The following is a 12,508-nucleotide window of genomic DNA, read 5'->3' on the forward strand; positions in this document are numbered from 1 at the left end:
GACAAAAGCTCTTGGCACACAGATAGAAACTGTTTTTAAGCCAGCTTGCTAGGCACTGGAGGAGGGCAGGACTGTAATTGAACACAGTGAAAAGACAACGCTTCAGTAAGTTGCTTTCATCTCATGCTAAATAAATAAGAGGCACCGAACTGTGGGAGAGCAGGTGATATTTCTGGACTCAGACACCAGGTACCATAACTCTCCCGGGGCAAGAACGCTCCTGCCAGGCTGCTCTGGCACCTTCGCAAACACTTTCTCTGGGTCAGTTTCGCGCGCAACAAGAGGATGTGCAGAGATCCCAGGAGTGGAAGCCGCGGTCCCGGTGTCACCTCCGAAGCGGGCGAGGGAGGATGCTGCCCGCCAGTCTGCCCCCGGGGCGGGGACCAGGGAACACGCACCTGCTCAGACAGGTGGGAGGGACAGGGGCGGTGCGCGGCCTATACCCCAGCAGGTCTGCAGTCCTGCTGCAGCCGGGCTGCGACCGCCACGCGGGGCGCAAGTCGCCGCGCCAGCGCTGCCAGGTGAGCGTTCGCCTTCGGGGAGCGGGGCCCCGTGGGCTGGGGGGAAGCTGGGTGCTGACGACCCTGCGCTGACCCAGGAGCGGGGACGCGGGGTGGCCGGGGTGCACGAGGACCAGCTTCGCCGGCAGCAGGACGGGGTGAGAGAGGCCGTGGAGGAAGGCAGAGCAGCGCCCTCTCCTTCTTTTTTTGGAAGTAGCAGGTGCACTCTTGATCCTGGCGGTAAATGGGGGCGCATTTTGTGGGGAACAAAAAGCCTAGAGGAGGCAGAGATTTGTCTTAGGCCAGGAGACGTTCTGGACTACCGATCCCATCTCATACTTTTCTTCATGACCAAGCATGGGGTATTTCTGGGGACTGGGGGTGGGAGAATACTCTTGGGGACAAGCGGAGAGTTCGTGTCTGGCCCTGACTGATCACTACCCTGCCGGATGCGCTCAAAGCTCACACTGAATCTGCATCTGTCTGGACTTTATGGTGTTAGCAACGTCCAAGGACATTGTACCCCCTCCCTCAGCCCCCCAAAACCAACCAAACAAAACTTTCCCCCCTGGCATGTCTTTTTTTCCTGCCTTGCGCTGTTTGTTTTGTTGCTCTGGATTTAGCAAACTAGCTTAGGATTGTCTCTAAACCTAAAAATTGAATATAAAATTTTTGTGTGTCCACATATGTATTTTTCCGCGAGCTTCCACAGATTTCATTTGACTTTCCCAAAGATCGAAAAGCTGAAATCGTAGCTGTGGGCGCCATCAACATGGCAAGTCCTAACAATCTGCAGGGTAACTGACTTGCAGATTCTTATTTGAAGGTGAGGATTGAGGGCAGAGCCGAGGAGGCCCCTAGAAGGGTTCAGGGGTCCTCAAACTTTTTAAACAGGGGGCCAGTTCACTGTCCCTCAGACCATTGGAAGACCGGACTATAGTTTTTAAAAAACTATGAACAAATTCCTATGCACACTGCACATATCTTATTTTGAAGTAAGAAAACAAATGGGCAAAAACACCTGTATGTGGTCCACTGGCTGTAGTTTGAGGACGCCTGGTTAGAGGAAGGATTCCTTCAGGCTTTGGGCAGACAACACTCATTAATCACAAATTTGTCTGGGTTAAGGATTGGTCTGTTTTCCAACAGTATGAAGTCAAATTAGTTTTCAGACATGTAGACTAGGAAACCAAGAAGGGTTTTGGTGAATGAAAGATCTATTCAAGTTTCTTCTTAGCAACCCAAAGCAACCCCAGCTGTGGATCTTCCAAGGACTTTTGAGAAAAGGTGAGCGATGGAGTGTTCCAAGTTTATACCTCCCTAAACCACTGGAGCTTGGGAAAAAGAGGAGAAAATCGACAGTGAACTCAGCATTGGAGCAGCACCAGAAAAGCTCAGAGAGGAAGGGAAGGGGACAGAGAGAGACTGGGGCTGGGAGAGGTGGGGAGATTGCTGGATAAGGAGCTTAACTCATTCAACAAAAACTTACTTGCAAAGCTAACAGATGTCCTCGAAAAATCACATTTCATCATTGATCCCACCTTACTTGTTCACATCAAATGGGCAGGAATACTCTGTGGATGTAAAGCAGTATCTGTGGTCACTTAAATAGATACCCTTTCTGATGATGCCTTCTTTGCCTACAGAATCTTGGAATCTCAATCTTGTGATGCTCACGGGTGTGCTGGCATTAGGTTAGAGATCTGTCCTCAAACTGTGTGTTCCCAGAAAATGACACCCTGCAGCTAGCCTCAGACAATCACAATCACTTCACGATTTCAGAGAAAAAGATAGTTGAAATTATAGCTTTTCCTTCACGAGCTTACCCCAACCTTTGATGCTTGCTTTTGTTCATGTGGCACCTAGTTTTGTTCAAGCTTAAATATTTGGTTATGTTGAATCATATTACATCATTATTTCCAGCTTATAAAGAGCCCATTCGTTCCAGGTGGTTCGTAACCTCCTCATGTTTGAAAACTAGTGTGGCAGTAAAAGACAGGGAAGACACCCAGGGCTCTACCACATTATGCTTTCATGTCATTTGAGTTTAAATGATTTGTGTGTGGACCATCTGGTGTTCTGGGTTGTGGCACAGAATCACACAGGACTCTGGGGCTAGGGAGGAAAGAAACTGCTTCATCCTACCTTGCTCATAGCCCAGACCGGTTTTTGTGTGCTGTTTTCAACATCAAACATGTTTTGTAAACTCAAACCATACTTTTGGTGAGGTTTATGGAAGAGAACTTACATTTCTTAGTCAACCCCTCCTTCCTTGCAAATGGTTAGTCAGCCTTCATTAAATCCCAAGTTGAACTGTTGCTTTTCAAAAACAATAAAGTGGTTGTTTCTACATACAACCTGTCTTTTGGTGACATAATGATTGTTTAAAATGGCCCCCATAACATGACCAAGGGTTTATTTGGCAATGGCAGGAATTGTAATTTTGCTCCTTATTTTAAAAGTCATTAAAGAACTGAGCTTTTAAAAAAATATATATATATATATATACATATATATATAGTTGCCACTTCACTAGCCCTTGCACATCTGATGAGTTTTGCTGTTGTTACTGATTGTTCTTGAATGTCTTCAGCAGGTATGTATTGAGTGCTTTCTGTGTGTCAGCCCCTGGGATCCAAGGTGACTTGTGTTTCTACTTTTCAGGACTCAACAGACAAGCAGTATGGACTTGAATTCCCTCCCCTTTTCTCTCTTTCACACCTCTGTTGAGCCAAGTCCCATTGAGTATGAAATATTCTTGAGAATTCTTTGGGTGTTAGCAAAACAATTCTTACATCTCTGTCCCAGAAGTAACATGAGCAAGTTGATGTCCTCTTGATGTGTACTAAGAGCTGACTTCGGGAAGTGCTGCCTCTGGGAATACTTGGCCGTGGCCACTTTCTTTCGGGTTTAAGTCACTGCCTGCTCTTCATGCTTGAGCCCTTTGAAGGTGTTTGGCTCAGGGAGAAGCTGCCCACTGTGGCCTCCTGGCTTCAGTGCACTCATGCTGGCCGGCAATACCCGGACTCCTATCACCTCCAGTGCCCTGCAGCTGATAGTGCTACGGATAGCTCTTCTAAGCAGAGTAAGTTCGCCTGACAAGGAGAGAAGCATTCACTTTTGATAGGTAAGATGAGAGCTTTTCTCCTTGTCATTATTCTCTAAACAATACAACAACTATTTACACAGCATTTACATTGCATTAGGTATTATAAATAATGCAGTGATGATTCAAAGTATATGTAAAGATGTATATAGGCTATGTGCAAATACTACACCATTTTATATAGGGAACTTTAACGTCCATAGGTTTTGGTATCCTTGGGGGTTCTAGAACGAATCCCCTGAGGACACCAAGAAGGACTGTACATGTTTGATTTATTGAGCCTTCTGGAATAACATCTAACTCATCTTGGTTATGATAGGGCATTTATGATAGCCCTCTTGTCTACTCGTTGTGAAGGGTAACCCAGTCCTACAACAAGACTGCCCCTATTTGTATTCTAGTTCACCACTAACTAGGAATGTGACCTTGAGTACATCACTACTTTTTCTGTGCCTCAGTTTCCTCCTCTGTACAATGGGGGCAATCACAACACTATCTCACCCTTTGTTGTGAGGATTAAATGAATTTATATATGTAAGACACTTAGAGCAGTACTTTGTACACAGGAGGCACTATTGTTCTTATTATTAGCTATTTTTTCTTTCCAGCTTCATCTCCCAATGCCCCCTAAAACAGCAACCATGCTGAGCTACCTAGGACTCCCCTAGACCTCTCTGTCATATCTCAGTGACTTTGCACATGCTAGTCTCCTTGTCTGGAATGCCTTTCCCTCTTCCTCGATTACAACAATCCCCGTTCTTGTTTAGTTGAGGTTAAATGTTTTCTCCTCAGTGACCTGTCTTTAGTGCTGTCTCTTATTCTCCAGGTAGCTGTTCCCTCTTTTCTTTGTGATTTCAGTAATTTCATACCACTCATCTAGCAAACAACTTACTAATTAACAACTACCTAACATTACCGAGCACTTGTTACGTGCCCAATAGTGCGCCAAGTGTTTTTCTTGCTAATTTTTGATACAGTGACAGCTCCATGAGGTAGGGTTAAATTTTGTCAAAATAAATTTCCACATTCATTTCCCCCAGTAGACTGTCATAGTGGCTTGCACATTTGTGTGTGTTATTCATTTTGTATCCCTAGGACCTGGCAAAGTACCTAATTAATACACAGTGGACACTCCATAAATGTGTAAGTGGACGCATTTAACCAACAGCTATTTATAGCCAAATAATAAGTTGATTATAAGTAACTTTTAAATAGTCTTTGTGCTTTTCTCATTGCAGAAATTCACTGTCAAATTTTTTTTAAAAATACTGATCAGCAAGAAGAAGAAAGTTAAAATCGAACTTCTTCTAGCCCGAGATAGCTTAAGTAACTTATTTAGGGACATGAAAGTACTAAATGGCTAAACTGAGCATCAATATCCGGCCAATATCCGGCCATCTGGCTTCAGAGCCCAGGCTCTTAACTGCTGTTATACTTGTTGATCTCTGTCCCCACAAACACACACACACACACATACACAAACACACATCCTACATGAATTATGTTAGCTACTAAAATGAACTGAAAGAGCGGAAATTTAAAATTAAATCTACTGCAAATACAATGTTGCAATGCATGAAATCTACATTTTAAAAATTCACTGCATTTGATTTGTTTCCTGTCTTCACAATCCCTGTTCCCTCAGTTATTTAGGGTAATCTTGAAGCAAATCAAGAAAATACAGATTGAGAGGCAGCACCGAGAGGTAAACAGACAAAGAATGGCTTTTAGACAAGACAAATGTGAGTTTGGATCCCAGCTAAGCCACTAGATATGTTACCAAGGACAGGTTTCAAAACATCTCTCAGTCTTAGTCTCTTTTGTAAAACAGAGATAATGAGAAATACTTTTCGGCATTTCACGAAATTTATAAGTGACATGATCATGACGTGCACTCAGATTGATTAATGGTGGGTCTCATTGTTAAGTCTCTAATGGTGATACCTTATGGCTGCGTGCCCAAACAACAACCTCGCTGAATTGTTTTCTACAGCTACACATGCCTTTTTAAAAAAAACCAATCCTTCATTTTAATTCTCATGGTAATTTAACTTTTCTATTTTTATTAGATGCATTTAGTAACTTACCCTACAATCATTTTCTTGGAAATTCAACCTTTTCTCCACAGGCTGTCTTTTGAGATTAAAGAGAAAGAAGTGGCCAATTTAATATTCAAGCAATTTTCATTTAAAAGTAGATCATTGTTGTCATTACCCTATCATTAATGTTTTCTGTTTTCCTTTATCAGCGAGTTCCTTCTCGTTCGTTCGATTCCTATTGCCAAACTGAACTCTCTTGCTTTCTTGCAAGATGAAAGGAGTCAACCATGTATGAGTCACTAGACAATGTAGCAAATGCTTCTGATTTCCCGGACTATATGGTTACTTTCGAAAATTGCACCGATGAAAAAATCCCACTCAAGATGCACTACCTCCCTGTTATCTACGGCATCATCTTCCTCGTAGGTTTTCCAGGTAATGCGGTAGCAATTTCCACTTACATTTTCAAAATGCGACCCTGGAAAAGCAGCACCATCATTATGCTGAACCTTGCCTGCACAGATCTGCTGTATCTCACCAGCCTCCCCTTCCTGATTCACTACTATGCCAGCGGTGAAAATTGGATCTTTGGGGATTTCATGTGCAAATTTATCCGCTTCGGCTTCCATTTCAACTTGTACAGCAGCATCCTCTTCCTTACCTGTTTCAGCATCTTCCGCTACTGCGTGATCATTCACCCGATGAGCTGCTTTTCCATTCACAAAACTCGGTGGGCGGTGGTGGCCTGTGCTGTGGTGTGGATCATTTCACTGGTGGCTGTCATCCCCATGACCTTCCTGATCACCTCGACCACCAGGACCAACAGATCTGCCTGCCTTGACCTCACCAGTTCAGACGACCTCACTACTATTAAATGGTACAATCTGATTCTGACTGCCACCACTTTCTGCCTCCCCTTGGTGATAGTGACACTCTGCTATACCACGATCATCTACACCCTCACCCAAGGGCCTCAGACTCGCAGCTGCCTTAAGCAGAAAGCTCGAAGGCTAACCATTCTGCTACTGCTTGTGTTTTACATATGCTTTTTACCCTTCCACATCTTGAGGGTCATTCGGATCGAATCTCGCCTGCTTTCAATCAGCTGCTCCATCGAGAATCAGATCCATGAAGCTTACATCGTTTCCAGACCGTTAGCTGCCCTGAACACCTTTGGTAACCTGCTACTGTATGTGGTGGTCAGCGACAACTTCCAGCAGGCCGTCTGCTCAGTAGGGAGATGCAAAGCAACTGGGGACCTCGAGCAAGCAAAAAAAGTCAGCTACTCAAACAACCCTTGAGACACTGCATTTACTCCACCAAAAATAAGAGACTGCTGATACTTTACCTATCACTCCTAATAAGTCCAGAATATCTCCCTCCATGGAACTCCTAGTATATACTGTGTATTCAGGTAATTATGTGCCAAAGCCAGAACAGTTCTGTGCAATCCCTTTATTGAGATCCTCTCTGGGGTGTAAGAATGGGATGCATGCCTATCAATAAAGTATTCATACAGAGAATTACAAACTATTGGAACTCAGGGCATCTTAGAGATCACCTATTCCCACCTGCTTAATACATATACATGGAAACAAGTTCATACACTTGCCCTTGATCTCTCAGTAAATTAGTGGCACGATAGGGGGAAACCAATGTTTTTGCTATAGTTTCTTGCTTTTCCATACTCTGGGGCCTATTTGTATGGAACCAATAGACTATTAAAAGGTATTACTTGTAATACCTTTCATAAAATTGATTTTTGACATCTCACATCTTTCCAACTTTTTTCCTTCAAGCTTTGCTTTGAGATTATTAACCTGGGTTTTTCACAAGGCTTTGGTCAATTCTGTAGATTAAAGCAAGCCAGTGAAATAATTCAAAGATGTCAATACTTATAGCTGAAATTATTAATAGAACCTGTAAAATATTTGGGATACTATGTCTTTATTGTTGTAGACCATTTTAAAAGTTGTTATTGACTTTATAAAGATTATTAAGTTATATTAGTAATTATCAACATGTCTTGAGGAAGGAGGGGACACTTTGGGGAATGGAAGTACTTTTAAATATGTACATATTGGGTGTTAAATCAAATTTTACATTGTTTTGATTTCTATGGTGAACATTCTAGGAAATGCTAATTCTCTTTAGATATCCTGCTCTTTTATGACTAAAATAAACAGACATCTATTTTAACAGCTAAAGCTATTTTTGAGCTGTATTTGTACTTAATTACCAGTAAGTATAAATATTTGAGAAAATGCCTGGTCTGGATATTTAAAACCCTAGCAAATGGGTCGATATAGTTAATAAACTTGTTTAAAAATCACAGAATAAGCTGGTCATTTTTTTTCTGTGAAAACGAAGCTTTATTGCTATTATATTTACACGAGACTTATTTTTTCCATGGTAGGAGAATAAAAATAAGTTTAAGAACTAGTTATAGAATAAGGCTAGAATAGATGACTTAAGTAGAGGAAAAGGTACTCTAGGAATTCTTTATGATTTCCCAGTTTTTCTAGGACATTACATCTGGCTTAGACCAAAGCAAGTACCTTCATCAAGAACCTCTACAGAGCATGCAATGGGAAGAAAGAAGAAAGTCAGTGGCTCTGAACATGGACTTTTCTGGATAATGGCACTCTCTTCATCCACCACCTCTGAGCCATGTTCTTCTGGGCTTTTCTATAATATATGGAACGAGTTATTGCGTGAGAGGACCCCAACTTGCCCACCCTTACTATCTATACAGCACGGAGCAGTATTCAAAAGTCTGCCTGGACCCTGGGTAGCACTCTAGGTCACCTTTTTCCTCTCCCTAATGCTCAGCCAAGCCCCGGGGCTGTCTCTAACGTAAAGCCAGATTAGCTTTTATACCATTGCTGTTGTTATTCTAGCCCGGGCACAAACCCTTCTCTTTTTTTCTCCTATTCCTTTTTTATTTCAAAGATTTCTCCCACCAGAGAAAAGCCACCTCAGCCTCCTTCATGTCTATCTCGACTTGTCTCTGTAGTTTCTTTTATCCTTTCTCTTGTTCCCACCAACGCATAGAAAAATAAATCATCTCTCTGATACGAATCCTTCCACTGTAGCTCTGATCCCAGTGCTGCTCCCTGAGGGACCTCGCTCCAACACTTAATCTCACTTTCTCAAATTTTTAAAATTTTTATTACCCTGGATAATTGACCTTCGCCGGGGAGCATGCATAATTTTCCATTACCCTCAAAATGCCTTCCCTTGATTCAGCTTTTCTGTCATCCTGTTACCTGACCTGCCTCCCGCAGTTACGGGTTAGGTGCAGATGACCGTCTGCCCTCCAGGGTTCTGCCGAGGGAACATAATCACAGAGATCCACGCTAAATTGAATTCAAAGGGTCAATTTTGCTTTCCAAAGTAAAGAGTTCTCAGCTAATTGTGCTGGAGGTTGCAGTTTTGAATTGAGACTAAAAAAAAGGGATTGATGATATTTTCCAGACTAGCATGGGACCCGTGTGACCTTGTCTCCCACACTCAATCACCGGCAGAGAAAGTATGAGAACAAAAGAGCAGTGCTCTCACTGTGTCTGCCAGAGACTGAGCTAGCTGCCCAGGTCTGCTCTCGGGGAAAGTTCTGGAAACTCAATCAGGGTCACTGCGTCTGAGTCAGAGAAAGCCAGAAAAGCCTGCTCTGAACTTTTGAGACACAGTACCCCTCTATTTTGTTTTTAACTTTATATCATGGAAACGTTCAAATACTCACAAAATTAGAGAAAGTCCCAAAATAACCTCATATACCCATGTCTTAATTTTACTAATAGTCAACGTCCCATCATTCTTTCATCTCTCTTCGTACATTTTTTTCTAGACTATTTAAAATCCTAGGAAACAGATAGTTTGACCTAGAAATGCTTCAACACTGATTTCTTTCAAAACATGCAAAACCAAAACACAATAAAAATAATTCCTTAATATTATCTAATACTCAGCGTATTTCATTTCTTCTCTTTGCCTTAAAAGTGTGTTTTTACAGTTTTTTCCCCCCAATTCAGGATCCAAATTGCCATTTATTTACTGAAGAAATCAAATTATTTGTCCTGTAGAATTTTCCACATTGAGGGTTTGGCTGTTTTAATTTCATTTTGTTATTTAGCATGTTCCTCTAACCCCCATATTTGGGGTAATTTGGATGGTAGAACTAGAGGTTAGAGTACATGCAGATGCTTTTTTTTCTTTTTCTCCCTTCCTTCCCTCCTTCCTTCCTTCTTACCTCCCTCCCTCCCTCATTCTTCCTTTCTTTTCTTTTTAAGGAATATTAATCCACCTGAGAAGGTGCCCACTGTCTGACTGCCCTGTGCTTAACAGTTGAGCAGGGGTCTCAGGATGTGTTACCATGATCTCTTTATCATAAGTTTCCCAACTTTCATTGCCTTCTTAGTTTTATGTCTAGTTTTATCAGTTGCTTATTGCTGTCTTGATCCAATAAGTAATTTTTAAAACTCTAAAACATATTCAACTCTTTAAATATGCTTTTATTAGTTATGGCTTTTCTAGAAAAAAGTTCTTTGACCTATCAAATATTTTTAACCCTTCCATTCTTAATGTAGTTTCCACCTATCAGATTTAGCTACTACTCTTCCTCCTTTGGGAGGCAGAAGCAAGGGATGAGAAGGGATGTGGAAGCTGCCTCCAAGGACTTCCTCAATGACAGTATTATAAGTATTAACAGAAATTTTGACAGAATTTCTTCTCAGTATGGGCCAAAGCTTTTGTTCTTTTAACTTTTTGGAGTTAACAGCCAAGCTTATGATCCTCAGGTTGGGGCTTCCCAGGCTTCTCCTCCAAACCCACCTTAGTGCCTTTGCATACCCTCTTGAACCAGTAAAGGCAATTTTAGCTTTCTTCCAGAAGGGTCCCAAAAGGGACAAGGTAAGACATTAATTACCTACAAGGGCATGTAGCACTTGAAGCCAAACATTCACTCCTGCTCTAATTTTATTCTTAAATTCTATCTAACATCATCATTCAATAATATCTATATGGTATTATACAATAAGCCAAATAGTTATCAAATGATACAAAGCAAGCAACATAAAAATGCCTGAAGAGTTAGAGCTCCTTCCATTATTGATTTACCAGAAGTAAATTATAATATCCACCTATCTGTTTTTTAAATTCTAATTTCTTTTCTATGCTTCTATCTGAATATTTTCTATTGATCTGTCTTTCATTTCATTATACTGCCTTGTACTGTATGTAATTTGCTATTAAACCCATCCTTAACTTCTTAATTTCAGATATTATATGTTTTCATTTATAGAATATATGTGTGGTTTTTTTTTAATATTTTCCTATTTACTTTTTTACTATACTTTCCATTTATAGAATGTATGTGTGGTTCTATTCCACTATTTCAGTGAGTTTCTTTGTCTTTTAATCTGTTTTGTCAACCTTTTCCTGTATTTTCCAGAATTGAATATTCATATTATTTTAAAGTTCTTATCTCTCCTTCCAGTATCTGAAGCATCTTTGGATCTACTTCTATTGTCTGGCATTTAGTTTGTCTATTGATTGGTCACATGATCCTGTCTTCTTGCATGTCTATTAATTTTTCATTGAATAACAGAAATTACATATGAAAGCATCAAAGAGGCTTCCTGAGAGGTTTACATTTTCTTCAGCCAGGAAATTAGACTTGGGAATGTATTAATTTAAATTTTAAATAGGGACTGGGCTGAGACTAGGCAGCAGCTTTCATAAGGTTCAGTGTACTTCTGGTTTGCCTTTGTTTCTGATACTTCCCATTTATATGTGTCTTTATATTTAAGTGTATTTCTTGTAGATAGCATATGGTTAAGTCCTTTTTTCTACCCAAACTAAAAATGTCTGCCTTTTAGTTGGAGTATCCAGTGTACTTACATTTAATGTAAGTTTTGGTATAGTCAGGTTCAAGTCTACCATCTTGCTATTTTTTTCATTCATCCCTTCTTTTTTGTTTCTTTTCTATTTTCTTTTAGATGAATAAAATATTTTTTGATTTCTTATTTATTTTCTCTATTGGATTCTTAGCTCTATATCTTTTTTATTCTATAGTAATTAGGGCTATAAATAAGCAACTTCAATTATTGAAGTAGAGTCAAATATGTCTATTTTACAACATCTAAATTTTTCCACTTCTTACTGTCTACTTCTCTCTTCTCATTTGATACCTGATACCTCATACTTTTCACTTCCCACTTCTTACTTCCATCTTCAAAATGTAATAACATTATAACAGTATCATGCCATTTACTAACTCTAACTTCCATGCTATTGCTGTCAAAAATTTTACCTCTAATAAAAATACATTATAAACCCCACTTTTTATTGTTATTATTTTTATGTTAGTCAGTTGAGCTTTAAGAAAATTACAATAAGAAAGAAGATAGTCTTTTATATTTCTATACTTATTTATAAATACCAATGGTTGCCCTGCCTATAAGTAGGAGTGTTTTTCTGATATCATTTTCCTCCAACCCAAAAACATTCTTTAGCATTTATTATAATGCAGGTAATAAACTGCTGAAGATAAACTTTCTAGCATTTGTTTATCTGATAATGTCATTATTTTTACCTTTTTAAAGAACAATGTTTTCACTAGGCATAGAATTGCCACGGGATAGAAGATTGCCACTTTTAATTTCAGCACTTTAACGATGTTGTTCCATTATCTTTTCATTTCTATTGTTTTGGATAAAAAGTTAGCTGTAATTCATATCATTGTTTCAATATGTAATATGCTTTCTTTTTCCTCTGTTTTTTTTGAGATTTTCTCTTTATCTCTGGTTTAAAGAAATTTGACTATTCTGTACCTAGGTGTAATTTTCTTTGTATTTATAATGCTT

General features: G+C 40.0%; 1 protein-coding gene across 1 annotated transcript; it reads left to right on the plus strand.

The window, feature by feature from the left end:
* The first annotated feature begins 218 nt into the window (after positions 1-218).
* OXGR1 (oxoglutarate receptor 1) lies at positions 219-7,956 on the plus strand. Its single transcript, XM_012769724.2, has 2 exons — positions 219-521; positions 5,855-7,956. Exon 2 carries the CDS (start codon positions 5,933-5,935, stop codon positions 6,944-6,946), a length of 1,014 nt encoding a protein of 337 aa, XP_012625178.2. The 5' UTR covers positions 219-521; positions 5,855-5,932; the 3' UTR covers positions 6,947-7,956.
* Positions 7,957-12,508: the final 4,552 nt, after the last annotated feature.

This window comes from Microcebus murinus, chromosome 13 (genome assembly GCF_040939455.1).
Source record: "Microcebus murinus isolate Inina chromosome 13, M.murinus_Inina_mat1.0, whole genome shotgun sequence".
NCBI lineage: Eukaryota > Metazoa > Chordata > Mammalia > Primates > Cheirogaleidae > Microcebus > Microcebus murinus.

What these genes read in the sequence shown, in the direction of transcription:
- OXGR1 (XM_012769724.2), top strand. Translation starts at nt 5,933, where the DNA reads ATGTATGAGTCACTAGACAATGTAGCAAATGCTTCTGATTTCCCGGAC.